The sequence below is a fragment of the Gordionus sp. m RMFG-2023 genome, chromosome 1 (assembly GCF_954871325.1).
Source record: "Gordionus sp. m RMFG-2023 chromosome 1, tfGorSpeb1-WG-v2, whole genome shotgun sequence".
Lineage (NCBI taxonomy): Eukaryota > Metazoa > Nematomorpha > Gordioida > Chordodea > Parachordodidae > Gordionus > Gordionus sp. m RMFG-2023.
In genome coordinates this window covers 39,580,072-39,601,182 of record NC_088775.1, presented here as the reverse complement: position 1 = coordinate 39,601,182, position 21,111 = coordinate 39,580,072, and the positions used below count along the sequence as shown (strand labels likewise).

General features: G+C 26.9%; 1 protein-coding gene across 3 annotated transcripts; it reads left to right on the top strand.

The window, feature by feature from the left end:
* The first annotated feature begins 3,356 nt into the window (after window positions 1-3,356).
* On the top strand, window positions 3,357-20,611 carry LOC135922959 (protein-tyrosine sulfotransferase-like). Of its 3 annotated transcripts, none has more exons than XM_065457513.1 (4): window positions 3,357-3,499; window positions 17,525-18,956; window positions 19,352-19,436; window positions 19,629-19,763. In XM_065457513.1, exons 2-4 carry the CDS (start codon window positions 17,644-17,646, stop codon window positions 19,659-19,661), a joined length of 1,431 nt encoding a protein of 476 aa, XP_065313585.1. In that variant the 5' UTR covers window positions 3,357-3,499; window positions 17,525-17,643; the 3' UTR covers window positions 19,662-19,763. The 3 variants fall into 3 exon arrangements, with proteins under 3 accessions (XP_065313585.1, XP_065313586.1, XP_065313584.1); XM_065457514.1 differs by having other exon boundaries at window positions 3,389-3,499; window positions 17,825-18,956; window positions 19,657-20,608; XM_065457512.1 differs by lacking the exon at window positions 3,357-3,499 and having other exon boundaries at window positions 19,657-20,611.
* Window positions 20,612-21,111: the final 500 nt, after the last annotated feature.

Here is a 21,111-nt window from a genome sequence, read left to right as displayed (position 1 = left end):
CATTTTCATAATCATTTTAAAACTATTAAATCGATTAAACAAATTTTTTACAAGTTGAAAATGGCCGCCAATATTTTTGAAGCGATGACAAAATATAATAAATATTTTACAATTCTAATGGCCGCCAATGTATTTGAAACGATGAAAAAATTTATAATGAATAAATATTTTACAATAATAATGGCCGCTAATATATATTTAAAACGATGGAAAAATATATATTGGATACATATATTTTAAACTTTTAATGGCCGCCAATATATTTGAAGCGATTAAAAATCAATACGGTATTGATTCTACAATACCAAAATATCACTACGGTATTGAATCTACAGTGATAATATCAATACATTGAAGCTACAATGGGTATTGATTTCACAATCCTACACCGGCCCTGCCTGAAGGTCTCTGGTACTAATACACACTCCATGAAAATTTGATTCGAATACAAATAATGCAACTATTCGATTTGTCTTTTTGTAGCTTTAATCGTTACTTTTTTAAATTATTATTTATCAGATTATATCATTACAATATATTCAATTCAATATTTTTTTTCTATCAAAATTCACTGAAATTTAGTTAAATTTTAATTGGAGGAAATATTATAATAATTAAGAACAAAATCCACTGATAAATTTAAAAAAACAAACAAGAAAATATTTTTATCTATTATAATAATGAATGTGTTAAAATATATTTTAAAAAAAATTTAAATTATATAATTATTATCTCGTGGGGCCTCTAAAAATTTTATCATTTATTACGCTTAAAATAATAAAAGAATTATAGGAAGCCATAAAACCGAAAATAAAACTTATGTCCTTTATATTGAGTTATCGTCTGTATACCAGACTTAAGAATTAAAGATAATATTTTTAAGATCATTTCATTGTAAGTGGGAGTGGTTGAATGTTCGGCAGTTTTTTACCCACCTGAAAGTACACAAAATATTTAGATTGTCAAACATATTTGTTTATCAAACGTTTTTTTTTAACACCCCAAAAAATCAAACGATAATTTGGTAAATTAAAAATATTATCAAAATAAAGTAATATTTCTGATAAATCTATGCTCTGAGCAAGAAAATTTGTAATTCACTAAGTTTGATTCCTGAATTCCCTAGGAAAATGTGGAATATTTGTGCAGTTCAATGAACTTTAAAGCGATATCGAAATACTGATTTCAAGTTCCTAAAACAAGATCCCTGATCTAAATCTACCTATGATCAAATGTGGAACGAATAAAAGATCTCAATATTACATGTGTTTTGCATCATATACAGGGTTTTCCATCCAAAAAAGGAAAAGTCCCAATCAAAAAAGGAAAAGGTTCAATCAAAAAAGGAAAAGTGTCAAACAAAAAAGGAAAAAGTTCAATCAAAAAAGGAAAAGGTCCGATCAAAAAAGGAAAATTGTCAATCAAAAAGGAAAAGTCCCAAAGGTTAAGGAAATAGTCCAATCAAAAAAGGAAAAGTGTCAAACAAAAAAGGAAAAGGTTCAATCAAAAAAGGAAAAGTGTCAAACAAAAAAGGAAAAGGTCCAATCAAAAAAGGAAAAGTGTCAATCGAAAAAGGAAAATTCCCAAAAGAAAAGGAAAAGGGTCAATCAAAAAAGGAAAATTCCCATTCAAAAAAGGAAAATCGTAATTTTTTAAAAAAAATATATAAACTTTTCAATTTTTCTTAAATTTATTTATTTTTGTCATTCCTTCTTATTTTATTTCTAACTTTTTGCGATTTCTTTATTTTATTTGTATCTTTTCTCACTATATCTTTTCTCAATTTTTTTTCTTCTAATTTTTGATAATTCTTTTAAGTATATTTAATTTTCACTAAATTTTTGGCAGACAACTTCTTTATTATAATATTTTACATATGAAATTATTTAATTACAATTACGATATATATTTAATATAGTACGAAAAAAATTTATATTAATCATTAATACTATATCCCAAAATGTAGAAGGGGAGAAATTATTAATGATTAATATAAATTTTTGTTTCGTACTATATTAAATATATATCGTAATTGTATTAAATATATATCGTAATTGTAATTAAATAATTTCATATGTAAAAAATTATAATAAAGAAGTTGTCTGCCAAAAATTTAGTGAAAATTAAATATACTTAAAAGAATTATCAAAAATGAGAAGAAAAAATTGAATAAAATAAAGAAATCGCAAAAAGTTAGATATAAAATAAGAAGGAATGACAAAATTAAATAAATTTAAGAAAAATTGAAAAGTTTATATATTTTTTTAAAAAATTACGATTTTCCTTTTTTGAATTAGAATTTTCCTTTTTTGATTGACCCTTTTCCTTTTCTTTTGGGAATTTTCCTTTTTCGATTGACACTTTTCCTTTTTTGATTGGACCTTTTCCTTTTTTGTTTGACACTTTTCCTTTTTTGATTGAACCTTTTCCTTTTTTGTTTGACACTTTTCCTTTATTGGACTTTTTCCTTAACCTTTGGGACTTTTCCTTTTTTGATTGACAATTTTCCTTTTTTGATCGGACCTATTCCTTTTTTGATTGAACTTTTTCCTTTTTTGTTTGACACTTTTCCTTTTTTGATTGAACCTTTTTCTTTTTTGATTGGTGCTTTTCCTTTTTTGATTGGGTCCTTTTTTGGATGGGAAACCCTGTAAGTTTAGGAAATAATTTTTAAAAAAGTGAGTGTGCCATAATCTTACATAAAAGGAATCCACATAGCCCGTTTTTGGAAAAAAGAGTGAATTGTGATTTATTTCAAATTTAATTTTTTTAATCTCAATTTTCTAAGAAATGACTCAATCAAATTCTAATTTTTGCGATATTAAGTTCCATATATTCTTTAAAAATTTTTTTTATTTTATTTAAAAAAACAAATGACGCTTTTTAGAATTATAAAGAATTCAAAATGCGATTTATTTTTGAGCAATAAATAGAAAAACAAAAATATTATAAATAAATGAATTTGGGCCTACTTTCCATTTGGCTCTTCGTCTTAGTTTCAATGCAGGTGTACCCTCTATTTGCGTCGATTGTAATCGAATCGAATACCTACCATCTCTTGAAGTTCTTCCGCGGATGTCAACCAACCATAAATTCATTAACAACATTCTGTCCTCAAAAATGTTAATATCCCTATCACTCTTGAGTAGGCCTTTTTTTTCTTATGATAACACCCTACCCCCCGGATGGAATATCCCTTATCCCATAGGCGAACGATCTCCCATTGACCTAGGACTATACATGCATTGATTTTACAGAGATGTCTAACCTCTCATTTTCTGCATCGATAGCGGAAATCGTTAAAAAAGATACGCTGGCATCGTTAATACAGTAGTCACTACCACACTAGAGGATTTTCGGAAAGGCTTTCAATTTTATCAAAGTCTCGGTCAAAAAGAAGACTCATTACAGGCGACCCCAACAAAAAATTCTACCTTCGTCAGCAGAGTTCTCTCGAAATCTGTCGATCCAATTTCTTAAGCATTTACTCCTCTCTAGGGTAACATGTTCCCTTTTTTACATCTTTTTTAATAATGTTTTTTATATAAAATTTAATATATATATTTTAAATATATTTACTAAATATATTTATCATTTAAATTTTTAAAATATACCCGGGCCGGGCCTGGAAATTTTTTTTAAAAAAACCCGGGCCCGGGCCGTATTTTTTTTAAAAATTTATACACATGAATTATTATATTCGTCAATTAGATATGGTTATAATGATTATATAGTTATGATTAATATAATGTTTGGTGAAAGTTAACACTAGCTAACACTCATAGTATCTATTACATAATAAAATTATAGTTTTTATATAATATATGTTTTATTTTTTATTAATTAAAATATCATTTTTATTTTTTTATAAATACATAGTATATTCTCAAAATATTATTTACACAAATTTTTTATAGTATCAATTTGTAATATACTAAATATCTGTTTAAAAAAAAATATGTTAGTGTTGTTAAACGGCTCGTTTTGAGCCGATTTTTAAAAACGTCTAACTCAGTGTTTTATCCAGAAAAATATTTGCAAGCCTGAAAATTTTGCTCATAGAAGGAGCAAAGGTCTAGACATATAGTATCGAAATTTTTAGGTTTGGTCAATATTTTTCTGGCGAAAATATTGAGTTAGCCGTTTTTAAAAATCGGCTCAAAACGAGCTGTTTAACAACATTAGCTAATATACTTGCTTATTAAATAATAATACTCGCCGAAAAATATGATAAAATACGAAATAATGAATTTTTTGTATTTACCAGGTCGAATATAATTTTAAAAAATTCCGAGCCGGGCCTAAAAAAAATTTTTTTTTAAATCCAGGCCGGGCCTGGCTCCAAAATTTTTTTTTTAAATATTCGGGCCGGGCCTAAAATTTTTATACCCGGGCTGGGCTGTAAAAAATTTTCGAAAAAAAATCCTGCAAATGGTACCCCTGCAGGTCTCTGATATTTATTTTTAAATTTCTTCTTTTATTATATAAGTTTTAATATTTTTTTTACATTTCTTATTGAATTGTGCAAATATTTGAATTTAAAAATAAAATATAATAAATATACCATATAAATGATGTCACAACATATTTTGTTCTGTCAAATTTTATTTTTACTGGATAAGATATTTTTTTAAATTACATTATTTTGACAGGAAATTATATTTTTAGTGAGAAATGATATTTAATAATATATTGCTCTCTTCTTTCCTCCTGATACTAATTATAGATAATAATTGGGGAGATGGGGGGGGGGGGGGGGGTCCAGAAATTATAATGGAGTATTTTATTTTTCCTTAAAATGGCTTTTTATTTTTTATCGATTTTTATCTCTGTTTTTGACAGCAGATTTTTTTAATATTTTTTATAAAATCGATTCGATTATAATATGAAAAAATGAAGTGGTTTCAAAAATTTGATGAAAAAACAACTTGAATATTAATTTTTTAAAGTAATATCCCAATTAAAACATGAAGGAATGGATGAATAGATGAGACGGAAGATATGTAATAAAAACGTAAACGAAATGTTTAAAATTTTCAATTTACCGTTTTAAATTTTAATGAGGTGTTTAAAAAAATAAATTTTTCTACCTAAAAAAAATAAGAAAAAAAAATTTCCAAATTTTGGAGTTAAATTTTAATTTTTTTTAATATAAACATTTAATCAATTCGTAAGTCAGATTGAGATTCCAGACTGAACATAGGATATCAATGGAAAGTAATTTTTCAATGTTTTAATTTATTTTTGCTAGCCAATATATAAACGGATATTCTTCTTCTTTTTGTTTTTATTTTAGAGCGTATTTTAAACGAACTTTACGAACTATAATTGAGTTATTATGATATTTTTTATTAAACTTCATATTAAATTCCTGCTTCGTTAGCTTACCCATAAAGTGTTATCAGGATCCATGCCACTAACTGGCTCTCTTTAGAATTAGAATATTCTGATAGAATAAAAGTTTTTAAATTATAGGAATTGAACCCAAGGACACTTTGTTTTGATGTTTTCTTTTTGAATATGAATTTCTATATGTAAATGCCCTATACATAGAAAAATTACGCTAAATATTGAATCCAGAATTGGTCAGGATAAAGTCCGAATTAATTATTTCCAATCCTCATACTGGTTCTTAATTTTTTATCTTTAAATATTAGTGGGAAATATTTCCAAATTCATAATTAACAAATAAATGATCCAATCTAACCGATATCTCTAAAAAATATCATTAAATAGAATAAAATACAATATTGTAGCCCTGCAAAAATACTAATCGAATATTAGATTTGATTCAAAAATTTGATTTTTTTTAAATTTCAATAGTGAAAAAAATGGATTATTAATTTTTAAAAAAAAATTATTTCCAAAATGGGAAAAAATTGCCATCATACCAGAACAAAAAATGTAGAAGCTCTAAATATCTAGTTTGTGCTTCATTTATCACCTGATTGTACTTATAATTCTGCAATCAGTGTCGCCAATTACAAAAAAAGAACCGAATTTTAAGCTACATTATGATCATCCATCACTCCTTAAATGTCAAGAAGTCAAACCCTGCACTAATTCTGGAGATTTATACCAAGGAATGTGGTGCGGAATTAGTATATTTAAGTACTTGAATTCATTTGATAAATGGGTTTTTTTAGTAAAATATGAAAAATTGTCAAATGCCACCATGCTAGAAAAATTAAAGAACTATTTGATATATTCATATCTTACCATATTTAATGACTGATTAACGCTTATTGATTTATCAATCAGTTTTATAGCGTATCACTCCCTATTCGTAACCTTGTAACCTCTTATCAGACGAACAATTGAGAGTTGCCATTAGTTTATGTTTAGATTGTGATATCGTACAACCAAATGCTTGCATCAAAATATTAAAATATTATGCCAACGTGTAGTGTAGGCACATTTAATTTTAATGTTTTATGTTTTTTCTTAATTTTTGATTTCACTATCATCATCAAACCTCAAATGATCTTCATATAAAGGATCATTATCATCCAAATCTAAAATATCCGATGTAAATGATATCGATTCAAAACATTTCTTATTCGATATCGTTTATATTTTCAAAATGTGCTTTGAATCTTAAGGGAACTATAATTTCTCTCACATTTTTAATGAGATTTTCTATTTTAGTAACATTTTTTATTCTATCGACTGTCACTAGATTATGTAATCCTTGCCCCAAATATAAATGATGGTCATATTCTCCTAGACAAACACCTTTATTTACATTGGGTCCTGCATCCGTAACCATTTGAATTTTCTTGGACGCTAAATCAAATTCAATTTCAATTTTTTCTATCTCGGAAAGAATAGTTTCAGCGGTATGTTTTTGAGTGACATGATGTGTCGCCAATGTATAAAACACATTATTCAAATTATCTATTTCGTGAAATGTAAAGGTAATATAATTTCGCCGTCTATATTTGTCGGTCCACATATCAAAAGTTATAGCACAACATTTTGGACTTATAGTAATAAGAATGAAATATATAATAATATTTCAATACCTTTTCTGTAAATTACTAGCCTAATCTTATCTTATCTAGCACGTTGGTCACAAACCTGCCCAAAGTGAGCGAACGTGTATTATGTAGTGATGTAAACGAATTTCTACAAAAAAGAAACGCGTTACCGTTACTCGTTACATCTGAAAAATGGAACGCGTTACCGTTACTCGTTACCATTTTACAAAAGGAACGTGCGTTAACGACTTTTCAAAAAAGTAACGAGCTACTCGTTACTTAAAAAAATTAAATGTTATATATAATGCAAAAAAATATTTATTTTTTTCCGACAATAGAATAAAATAAAACTATACAAAGAACATATAAGATAAGATCTTTTTATAATAAAATTTTCATATATAATTATAATATGAATAAAATTATACAAAAATAATATATTCTAAGATAACATCTTTATGTAACAATTTTTTATTTATTTTTAACAATTGATTTTTAAAATTTTGATCAGATAAACATGAGCGCTTAGTACTCAACACACCTTTAGCCGTGCTAAACACACGTTCAATTGGCACAGAGGATGGGAGAGTGGTGTTATATTTAATAAACAAAAATTTCAATTCGGGGGATTTATTAAAAATATTTAAGGAAATATCTTTAATTTGAAAAAAGCTTGAAAGATCATCTTCACAGAGGTTTTCATTCATTTCCTCATCAAAAAAAATTTATCTTAATCTGAAAATATTCTAGTGTGTGTATTGGATAAAGGAATCAAGCCTGTTCTTTCTTTATCAATATCTTTTCTCAAACTGGAAATAAGTTCCAGCATTCTTCCTTTATTCACCTCTAATTTTATCCAGGGCCAAATTTAAATAGTGGGTGAATTATTGCCGATAGTATATAATCATCATCATAGATGTGTTTTGAATCTATTGAAAATATGATAGTCAAAATATAAATTATAAGCAATATTTGAACTGTATACCTTTTATCTATGGCTTCTTGGATTGAATCAATAAGCGGCTTACAAAACCTAAAATTATTTAAAGCCAATTTTTTAAGTTTTGATATTATAATGCTTATAATGGGAGTGAGATATCCCAAATGCTTATTTTCTTCGCTCTCTAAAATTGAAAGAGCCGTAGCTATCGGTTCCATAACCTATAAAATCATATATATACATATCATATTTTAATTAACACTAACCATACAATATTGATCTATGAACGACTTGTCGTTATCTGAAAATCTCTGTAATCCAGATTTGCCGCAAGATTCATCAAATTTTTGGTAAGTCACCTTAATAAGACTATTTATTAATTTTACAGAGTTATAGAACGAATTCCATCTTGTTATGACAGATTTAATCAAATATCTTCCCATATTTTCCTTAAAAATGGCTGCACAGTTAGAAGATTGCCCATGTTTATTCCACAAAAGCTTACATTTCGAAAATGTAATTTTTGAAATGTTTTTATAATGGACATCGTTGAGTGTCTTTTCAGTGTCAATACATAAGATTTAAAGTGTGTGCTGAATAGGAATGATGCTTAGGTAAGTATACAATATTATCATTAATATTTTGATCTTCAATTAGAACAAATAATGGCAGAGGAACTATTTCATCATCCGTTTCCTCTCCTTGTTCATATACTCTAATAAATTTTTAATAAATATATTTTATAATTTTTTTAATGATTAAGTTTTTATATGTTTAAAATAAATACAAATTAATTCATTCTTTACCTTCAAATATTTTTTTAAGTTTGTGCTACTTGACATTGTAAATATTTGCGTTGGGACATAATTTACATTTATAAAGTGTAGACTTGATACCATTAATTTTCTTAATTGGTTTAAAATATAATTCAAATTGGGGAAAGGGAAGGGTTAAATCTTCTTCATCTGAAGAAGTAAGTACTATGGACATAATATTCTTTTAAAATAAATTATAAATTAATTAATAATATCATTATATTTACTTTGAATTTTGATTGAATATTAATTTCGACTGATAATTTAGCAACTAGAATTAAAAAAAATGTTGGAAGTGGTTGATATGAATTAAAACTCGGCTTAAATTATTAATATTAAGAACTAAAAATTAAAAAATAAATAAAAGTAATTTTATAATACAATAAAATATGTTTTTCTTTTTATTGATATTTTTTAAGAAAAAATATAAAGTAACGAGTACAATATTTTTTTTGCGTTACCGTTACTCAAAAAAAGAAACGCGTTACCGTTACTCGTTACCTTTAGATAAAGGTAAAACGAATGGCGTTCCTTTTCTTCAAAAAATGTAACGTCTTTAGTAACGACGTTACTTTTTGACATTACTTTACAGCACTAGTATTATGTGGATTGTTACAAATCAAATGTTTTTATAGCAAATAATATTTATTAATTTAAAAAAATAAAATCGCATTTTTTAATGATTCAAAAATGATTTAATATTATTTTTCTTCTAGTTACAATTCATAAATAATATATTAAATAAATATTATTTGCTATAATAAAAAATATATATCACGCCGCTATGCCTCCGATTTTTCACATCGGCGGCGGCGTGTTAAGCGCCGACACTTTTTGACGGCATCAGCGTAGGCAAATTTATATCGTCTTATTTCATAAGAAATATTGAGAGCGGACCGGATAACGAACCTCTTTGGCCAATGACGCTGGAATATTCCATAAATGTTGTAGGAATTTATATTTATTTATTTTTTTATTATTATTTTATTTGGTATCACGTCAATTCTGCACGGAAAATTCTGCGCGGCGACAATTCAGCGCAGCGACAATTCAGCGCAGCGACAATTCAGCGCAGCGACAATTCAGCGCAGCGACAATTCAGCGCGACAACAATTCAGCGCGGCGACAATTCAGCGCAGCGACAATTTGGCGCGGCGTCAATTCGATGCGTACAGTTGCAATTTATTATATCTTACTTAGTATAAAAAAATAAGAATGATTTAATAGAAATCATTTTGAATGTTGGTCCTATTAATTATTTCTTTAAATTTATTTTTACAAAAATCTCAATTTTATTTACTAAATGTGTAATATCAAAAAATAATTAACAACCAATATTTATACCTATTTCTTTGGTTGACCAATTTACCACATAAGGTATGTTGATAGCCAATGTTATGTAAGCCGAGATTTTGGGCATAGAAGAAAAAAAGAAAGGTTTGGACCTCTATCTCAAATCTTACATATTATTTTGGCTAGAATTTAAATCTACCGTTTTTAAAAATAGACCTAGCCATGATCCAAAAAAATCAAATTAAGACTGATTCATTTTATAGATTTATTAAAAATCCTTAAATTCTATTATTCCTTTTTAAAAAATTATGCTTAGGCTTATTTTTTCTATTATATAAATCAAAAATGAATTAACGCACAATTTTTTTTATTTATTTATAAAATGAAATAGAATAAATATACTATACAAAACATGCTATTAAAAAAAACATTATATTTGTAAATTAATATTATATGCGATCCCCGTATCATTAATCGGGCGATTTACATAGTCAGATACAATTAATATAATATTTTCAGCCGTATCCCGATATCTCTTTCTTGATCTCGGGGTTTGCGTATCAGAAATATATTGTTCAATTTTTGCTTCGGTTAACGATCGTTCAAACCGCATCTAAAAATTTCCAAATAGAGGGATGGTGCGATGATAGCAGAGATGAGAATGCTCTATGCCAACCTATAGTAAAAAATTGCAAAGTAAATTATAAAGATGGTTGTGTAATAATGATTAAAAAGATAGCAAATTTTAAAAAAAATTACCTTCAACTGCATTATTTGTTTTTGGGATTCACTCCTATGTAGCAGCATATTGATTCCATAGGGGAATTGGAAACCTAGGTGGTTGTCTTTCTCCATTACGAAGAATTTTCCCAATCCAATTCGCTTCATAATATGTTATTAGATTATATAAGACCCTTTCATTATCTTGATAGAATGGTGTTTGTGTAAGTCCATAAAAAGCATCAACTACATCATGCATGGTAACAAATGCAAGAGAGAGCATTTGCCTAATTTTTATAGACCACTCATATCCTGCATCTTTATCTAAATAATGTGCTAATAACTCGCCATCACTCTATGTCTCCAAATCGCTTGGGTCATATGAAAAAAACACCCCCTTACAGTTATTGACGGAAATGAATGTGTAAAGGCATTTATTTCCGCCTGCTCAAAATCGATCATTACCGATATAGGATTTAGATTATTTTTTAATCTTTTTATATTATCCAAGACCCTTATATATGTAATCTGGGTTTTATTCGGTAATAGCGCAAAAATTGTGGGTACAATCATTTTATTATATTTTACATGGAGGGTCCAAAGTTGGTGAAAAATTAAGGGGGTTGTCTTAAATGTGCCATCTGCATACCAATGACTGCTTTCCGCCATCAATGTGAGGTTTTGGGCGGTGGCGAATCTTGGCAGTTCCGGTTGCAAATGCTTGCTATCATAAGGAATGGCAACCCTGAACATGTTATTCTATAGATATCGGGCAAATAAGATCGTAACTGTTAGTAGGGTTAGGTAATGGAGATTCTATAAGCGATCAAGCCCGCTGAGTGGTCCACTTTATTAACGCGATGAGTGGAAGGGCAGCATGAAGGGATGGGGAACCCCCTGCCATTGCAATGCTTATAATTTTTAGAGGTGTATCAGTCACCTCTATGGCACGTCTTTTAATTTATTTAAGCATTCGGTTTTTAATATCTCAGTACCATCTAACACATTATTATGATTATCTATATGAAGAATTACTTTTTCATTTAATATGTGGCAACGCCCTTTGCAATGGGTAGGTCTACCTTCCAGTAATTTATAAGACTCAACACATTTTCATATTGTTTTTTGATTTAGTTCTGTCTTTCCTGAATATGTATTGATCATGAACATGTTGTTTTGACCCTTGTTCACTTATAATATATTTTAAAGGCATTCTTAAAAAATAAATGTATAAAAATTATAGATATACAGAAATAATATTAATATTTACCTTTATCAGGAATTCTCAATTTATAATGATTAAATTATGGAAAGATTATTAAGATTAAATTATGGAAGGAAAAGAAAAAAAATAAAGTTTTTTACAAACTTATTAAAATTTTAAAAATGGAAGAAAGGACAAAATTTTAAGATAAAATATAATTCTATTTATTAATTTTTTGTGAATAGTTAGGCGGAAAAATAAAAAAAAGGAGATTTGGATTTTATGTTTTTTAGAATGTAAACTTTTATTTTTATTGTTGAGAAAAATAATGATTGAATTCTTTAAAATTGTTGAACAAAAAGAGAAAATCCTAAAATAAAATATAATTATATTTATTAATTTTTTGTCAATAGTTAGGCGGAAAAATAAAAAAAAGGAGATTTGGATTTTATGTTTTTAGAATGTAAACTTTTATTTTTATTGTTGAGAAAAATAATGATTGAATTCTTTAAAATTGTTGAACAAAAAGAGAAAATCTCAAAATAAAATATAATTATATTTATTAATTTTTTGTCAATAATTATACGGAAAAATAAAAAAAAGGAGATTTGGATTTTATGTTTTTTAGAATATAAACTTATTTTTATTGTTGAGAAAAATAATGATTGAATTCTTAAAAATTGTTGAACAAAAAGAGACAATAAAATATAATTATATTTATTAATTTTTTGTCAATAGTTGGGCGGAAAAATAAAAAAAGGAAATTTTAATTTTATGTTTTTTAGAATGTAAACTTTTATTTTTATTGTTGAGAAAAATAATGATTGAATTCTTTAAAATTGAACAAAAAGAGAAAATCCCAAAATAAAATATAATTATTAATTTTTTGTCAATAGTTAGGCGGAAAAATAAAAAAAAAGGTGATTTGGATTTTATGTTTTTTAGAATGCAAACTTTTATTTTTATTGTTGAGAAAAATAATGATTGAATTCTTTAAAATTGTTGAACAAAAAGAGAAAATCTCAAAATATATCATTATATTAGGGGTTATATTGGGTCTATTTTTAAAAACGATTCCTTAAAGTAATTAAATTATTTTTGCAGTTCTTGGGTATAGCCTTTTGTTTTGCCCAATTCTTTTTGTTTATTAGCCCATAAACGTTTAAGCAACAGTTCTCGGACTGTTGCACGTACAAGTATGTGCAGCTTGCCTACAAACGTGAGAAGGGCTCCTCATTTTCTTCCCTTAATTAACTATCCAGTTTGATGGATTTTTGAGGAAAACCTACCGTAGCTCTGTTGTATCCAAAACCAGAGGGCGAAAGCGCTTTTATCACTTATCACGTAAAAACGGTTGATTAAGATTGTAGCCAAAATAATATATAAGATTAGAGAGAGAGAGGTCAAATCTTTCTTTCTTCCTTCTATGCGCAAATTCTCCAGGCTTACATAATATTGGCTACTAATCAACATACCTTATAATGTGATAGATTTGTCTTAAAGAAATAGGTAAAAATATTAGTTAATTTTTTTCGATATTACACATTCAAGTAAATAAAATTGAGATTTTTGTAAAAATAAATATGAAGAAATAATTAATAATACCAACAATCAAAATGACTTCTATTTAATCATCCTTATATTTTTATACTAAGTAATTTATAATAAATTGCATCTGTGATAAATATGGGCCAAATTGACGCTTCGCCGAATTGTCGCTGCGCTGAATTGTCGCCCCGCCATATTGTCGTGCACAGAATTTTCCACGCCGAATTGACGTGGAACCATTTTATTTTGGCCGATTCAGCATTTTATTCATACCAAAAAATGCTCCTTTTTAATAAAAAATCAATTTTTAAATTATAATCACATAGGTTAAATTTATTTCGTCAGTTAGACAATCTTTTAAATTATATCCTACTAGAGATTTGGTAAATTTGCAATTGACTTGGCCTAATTGTATGCACTAAAAAAATAAATTCTATTTATAAATATTCAATTTTTATATTAAAAAAAGTTTTAAATTAGATATTTTAAATCCGATTCATAACCGACTTCAGGTGCTGAGTTTTTAATCTAATTCTACTATAATAAATTCTATTAAGTGAGTATTCTATTTCAATTCAAATATTTAAAAAAGTAATTATAAACCAATCCATTATTTTCAAATAATGATGGAATAATTTTTTTTTATTAGCCTTATTCTAAAAGGCACAATTTTTTTTATGAAACGGAAATAATATTTATCGATTTTTGCGAATTATTTAATTTTGTAATCTTTTTTTTATTTATAAAAACGGTATCCAAAAAATTATATTTTGAAGACATGTCTAAGTTAGCTATATCATTCTATATCTCCGAAACTTTAAGATTGTTATCATAACCAATACCTTTCGAAGTAAAATATTTTGCATTTTCTTTTGAAAATTAAACCTTTACATAAAAAAATTTTAACCTATAATAATTAAGTTAATTGCTAGAAATTTCTAAAGTTTTTCGCTTATTAACCCTGTTAAAAGTTTTTATAGATAACTCCTATTTATACGTGCATTGTGAAACATTTTTTTAAACTATTTAAATCTATATCGGGTTGCCATAGCATAGATGATGTCGTTCGAAAGTCACTATTGAAAACTATTTATCATCAATTTTTTAAAATTATTTGAAATAATAATATTTCAATAACTTATTTTCTGTTATCTTTGTTATCTAAATCAATCAATTCAATAAAAAATTCACCTTTATATAAAAACCCTGGTTTTACTCAAATTAACCTGCTCCCAAAAGATATATATGTTAGCGGCAATATGTTTTTTTCGACAATGTGTTATTTTTTAAACTAAATCATAAGCAGGTTTTTTAAATTTAGAAATCTGATTTTACCGGAAATGTATTATAACATATTTGAATCCTAACTTATGAATTGTTAAATAAATTAATAAAGCCATTGTGCACGATTCTTATAAAATGAGACTTCGAGGAAAAGCATAGGGCAGGATAGGAAAAAAAGATTTATTCCATTAATAAATTTTATAAACCAAAATAGTTCACTAATCATTATATAAGGCTAAAAGAATATTAAAACTTTATCATTGAATCGATCTGTCAATTTTTTAAAAAATATTATTCAATTAATATGATCATAAAAATATATGTTTCAAAATAAAATAGTCATATTAGCAATTATCGCTATATTGATCTCGTGATTAAAATTTGCTATAATATCTTCGCGATATATGTTATGCTAAATAGTTTTCCTTATATTGTCTTCGCGATTTGGATTTCGCTATAATGACTTTGCTATAGCGATATTTGATTCTCGATATTGTTTTCGCTGAATAGTATTCGCTAATATGGATTCGCAAGTTTCGCTATAAAATCCATTTGCGAAAATGACATTCGCTAGTGATAAAAGTTTCTCTGAATTGATGCAACCATATAATATATTTAAATTTATATGAAAATAATGGCATGTATTTAAATATTCCTTAATTTTACAGATATCGTCCTTAAATTTTCAAACTAAAAGTCAGAACTTATCCTTAAAAAACAAAAAAAATTATTTAAATTACTTAATTTTACATGATTTCATCCATAAATTTCCATTCTAAAATCAGGAATTTTAAGGAATTTTATCCTTAAAAGAAATACAATTGGGAAAAAGGTTAATGTTAGATATCGCATAGTCAACATATAATTGCTAAAAAAAGACCAATTTAAAAAAAATATATAATAAGACCCATTAATTTTTTAACATATATATCATCCCCAAGAAGTGATCACCCAGTTACTTTCAGACAACAACATGATCTCTTTGCTGGGATTCTTACCTAGAAATACCGGATTGAGATACACGCACTCATCCGACTAGGCCACAGACGCTCTTCGAAAATGACTATTTTTAAATATAAATATTAGGAATAAAAATTGATTATCTCGATCATATCACATTTTGGTTGCATCAATATCGCACCATGCGATATTTAACATTAACTGAAAAAAATAGTTATTCTATTTAAATTAGAAACCTGCAGAGGTACTATTTGCACTAACCGGCCCGGTTTATTCTTAAATTTTCAGCCCGGTCCAGGTTTTATATTTACAAGCCCTACCTGGATTTTTTTAAAAAATATTTTAATATATAATTATATTTATTTATAATTTTTATAGATAAGAGCTATTTAAAATATTCGACCCGGCCCGAGTATTTAAAAAAAAATACTATAAATATATATGTGATAGCGGCAATGTGTTTTTTTCAACTTTAAATCATTTTTTGAGCACATTTTTTTAAATTTAAAAATCTGATTTTATTGGAAATGTATTTCAGACCTATCTTATGAATTGTAGACAATTTCGTCAACCTTTGGATCATTTATAATTTATATAAAAAATCTATGGAAAAACTAATATGAGTTATATTAAGTTCAAATGTTCATGACAAAATTGTCTGATTCCCGGTATACGTTCAAATAATGATTATAAGTTGAAAAAATAAAACATTGCTGGAAAAAACAGATTGCAGCTTACAAGCATTAAATAAATGTTAAATCCAAAAAAATATATTTAAAAACGACTTAAATAAAATACTAATAAAAATACTATTATAAATGATAAATAGGCTTCCATGGAGCCATGAATTAATGATAAATTTGAACGACAAATTTCTAAACCAATGTTCTGGCGAATTATTAATTTCTACAAGATAAAAACTACGTTTAATTTATTTGGGATTTGCTTCATATTTTTTATAGTCCTTCAATTTCTTATGGAAAATATCGGTCTCCCCTATCGACAATGGACTTAGTTTTTTTTTCACTTTCTTATATGTCGTATCCTACTCATTAATAGCGTTTATAAAATTTTGAAAACCTTCGGGGACACACTATACTCGAAAAAAACTCCTATTGTTAATTAAAAATAATTGAATTTTTAGTTATATAAATTCCCCATATATGCCCAAATATATAAAAATCTACCATGGTTCTTTTCGAAGGCATGTATCAATTACCATAATTTTCTAAAAAAATTTGGTTTATCTTCTATAATTTCAATATTACAAATGATAAAAATTAAAACGAAAGATATTAAATTTAAAGGGTGGGTTAAGACTATCAGGGGATATTTTTCCTTTGTTGCTGGGTATATGAAACAATGTGTTTTTAATGGTATGTTTAAATTTAACTATAATTCTTAACAAAAACCCCAAATCTTCCTTAAAATTAATTTTTTATTTAGTTCTAAGCTATAGATCACACTAAAAATATAAACCTCTAGTGCAAAATTTAATAGTCATAATTTACAAATATTTTTATATAAGAATTTTGTATAATTTCAATTTGATGTTAATTTTGATTTTGTTTGTCAGATTTTTTTAAAAAATTTTAAAAAAAAATTTATTTATTCTAGAAATGTCATTTAAATTTTTAAAAAATATATAAGATCTCTTAATTGTAAATTAATTTTTTTTTAACCTAAATATATTTGGAAATGTTATGTTTTTTTTAATAATAAACAAATTTTTATAAATACTATATATAATAAACATTTTTTGTCATATATTTTCAAATAGAATAATCTATGAATATTTGCTGATCCCATGATAAATCACGTTTTAGCAAATGCCTTTCTATCTAAATATACATATGATTCAATTGTTTAGAAATAAATAAAAGTCAGCATCAATATTATATGCGTTGGAAAAAGGTGGCACATCACAATTATGTCGCACCTATATACTTCTTTATGAATCTAATGACTCATGCTTCCCGCAATTTTCTTTGTCGCAAATATCCGACAATTTCATCCTACAACATAATTTTTTTGCTAATTTTTGCTTTTGTTCTATGGGTAACATCGCCTTTTCTATTAGGTTTTGTCAAAGTAATTAGCCCCTCAAACCGCTGCTATAATACAACCTCTTGCTTAGTGGTTGATTTCAATGCCGATGATTCAACGTTTAAAAGCCCATTAAATCAATATCAGCTATATAATCCACCGGGAATATATAACAAAATTGAAGAGATGCTAGATAATCATATTAATAAAAATTATAAACACCCAGAGGATCAAAAAAACAATAAAAGTTTTTTAAAAGGTTTTACAGACGAAGATGATATTTTATCAGAAATAGAGAATTTTCAGCGGCAAAAGGAACAATTTCGACATCATATTCCGCTCATATTTGTTGGGGGCATGCCTCGTAGTGGCACTACTTTGATGCGGGCAGTGTTAGATGCACATCCATTTGTAGAATGTGGAGAGGAGACGCGTGTAATACCGCGTTTACTTTTTATGCTAAAAAATTGGGCCTCATCTAAAACGGAGGCCCAAAGACTGTTAGAGGCCCGTATAACAGATAAAGTTTTAGATTCTGCAGTAGGTGACTTTATAATAACTATCTTAAGTCAGCGGGGAAGAGACGAAATCGATACCCCTTCAACTATGGATACTTCATATTCCGATTCGAATTCTGATTATGTGGATAGAGAAATGAAGTTATATGCCGAAGGTGTCAATAATAATATCGACGATTTGGAATCTATAACACAAATTAATCAGAAAAAAAACATAATTTCCAAAATCCACAAGAGTGGTGAAAAAGTGAAGAAAAGGAAGAAAAGACTTTGTAACAAAGACCCATTTGTGATGAAAACAGCTGATTTCGTGGCTCGTATATTTCCTCATGCTAAGTTTATTTTCATGATACGAGATGGACGTGCGGTAGTTCAATCGGTAGTGACTCGTAAGGTAACGATAACTGGTTGGAACGTTGAAGACTACAAGCAATCTCTTAGCATGTGGAACGCAGGGGTTCATCAAATGTATGAAATATGCACAGCCCTTGGAGTCAATATTTGTAAATCTGTTCATTACGAGACTCTTGTGTTGCAACCAAGGAAAACTATAAGAGACATACTTAAGTTTTTAGATCTACCGTGGACATCCCGCGTTTTAAGGCACAGTGAATTGGTAGGCAAACCTGATGGCATCATGTTGTCTAAGTATAATTTTATCCAAATTATTATCCTTTTTCTCTCTTTAATTTATAAATTTCTATGCTGAGAAGTTACTTTAAAAGGTTGCGCCTATTAAGAAAGTAATTTAAATTTAGACCTAATATCAATTTTGTTTAATTAAATCTTAACTAAAAAATGCTCATAGTGCTTATTTCTATAAAATAACATAAAAAATATAAGAGAATTTCATACATATTGATCAAAAAGAAACAAAGGAACCGGACCTAGTTGGTCATTTATAAAGTTTTTCAGAATATTTCATACGTTCGATCGATATTCTAACTGTATAAATAGAGGAGTGGATAAAGGTAAGTTACTGACGATTTAATGAGTAACAAAAAAAACAAAAATTTAAATATAATTTATATATATTTTTACAGACTGGAAAGATCGAGTGATCAAGTCATCAGACCTATTAATACCGAGGCACTATACCGGTGGATGGATTCATTTCCCTTGGAGATAGTAATAATAGCATTTAGTGCAGATTATCATTATTATTAAAATATTATAAAAATATATTACAAATAATTTATTTAATAAGTTGTTTATCTGTAGTTTAATTAATATTTATGAAACTAAAAGTTCTATAAATTATTAAATTGGTTTCATTTAGTTTCTATAAAATGCATTCTATTAAATGTCCTATTTACCTAGTTTGCTTTAAAAAAATATATATCTCAAGTTTAATCAGGCTAAGGAAATAGCACCAATGTTGATAACATTAAACTACTCAACCGAGGGCTTCCCTTATTATGGTGAACCCGACACATTGGTTATAAAAAACAATCAACGAATTCAATCTCATCACGATGTTTACGACGAAAAAATTAAAAATATGAAACTCGGCACAATTGATCGCCAATAAAAAAGAATTATTCGCCATTTTATGTTCCTGTTTATAAAAATGGAATTATTCAAGACTCAAATGATTAATTCGGTTGTTTCAAATATACTTCTTGATCAATATTGTAATTCGTTTACCATTTTATACTTATTTTGAACTAAGGCTAAATATTTTTATTTTTTTCACAAGTACAATTTTAAATGAAGTATTTGGTTAATCACTTGCTCATTCACTCTTCGTAAATAATTCATTCCAAATTACATTCATATATGAATATTAACGAAAAATATATTGGAAAAGAATAATATAACATTAATATAAAGCTGCATGCATTAACAGCCCTTTGCCAAGTGAAATAGATCACATCCTTTATAAAACATTTTGCATTCCACACAAAGCCCAAAAATTTCGTAGCTCTGAGTTGTAAATTTTTAAAAACGTTAAAATAATTAGTAAAAATAAGGAATGAAAAATTGTTTAAATTTTGGACGTGCAAAAATTTCATTTTTTTACTGCTCAAAGGTATAAAGAATATTCTCGGCGCGTTTAATTTTTTTCAATGAAATAGCAACCGAAAATAATTTTCAAATTTAATTTAACCTTAGTCCTTAAAAACTTAAAACAAATGTTTGACAAAATTAGTCATTTGATCAATTAATTTAATATTTATATTCTCTTATCTTCGGTTTTACCCTTCGAATGGAATAAATATATACTATACATATATATTAAATATTAATTCCATCATTGTTATTTGATACTTGTTAATATTATATAATATATTACTAATTTACCTTTTTATGTTATTCGACATTGATTAATATATTTTTTATAATAATTGTCGCGGAAATAAACCAATCAATATAATTGTTCAAATCGAATATAATTTCATGCAACTTCATAACTAAATGTTTTATAACTATTATTACGTATAATACACACTCAGAAATTTGTATTAATTTGGAAAGAACTTTTTGGCAGTTTACAATTTTCTTATTTATATGACGATTAAAGCTAATGTATTAAATTGAATTTATTACAGCAATGCAGCAGGTCTGATTCTAGCTTCACCCATTAGGGAGGGGGGTGCAGACAAAAATTTTGGATAGGCAGTTAAGAATTTCTTTTCAACGCGATAGAACAAATATTCCAAATATAATATGTTTATAAAATTAGATGGAAGATGAGAATTGATTTATAGCTGGAAAGTAATAAGTTGATTTTACAAATATATAATAACGTTGATATAGTTTAAATGTGCTTGTATAATACTTGTTAGGAGATTCATTTATA

Excerpts from the sequence above, each read along its gene's own strand:
- LOC135922959 (XM_065457512.1), top strand. The coding sequence starts at position 17,644 with ATGCGTTGGAAAAAGGTGGCACATCACAATTATGTCGCACCTATATAC. Across the intron at positions 18,957-19,351 it reads GATGGCATCATGTTGTCTAA|ACTGGAAAGATCGAGTGATC; the intron begins GTATAATTTTAT and ends ATATTTTTACAG. Across the intron at positions 19,437-19,656 it reads ATTCATTTCCCTTGGAGATA|TTTAATCAGGCTAAGGAAAT; the intron begins GTAATAATAGCA and ends ATATATCTCAAG.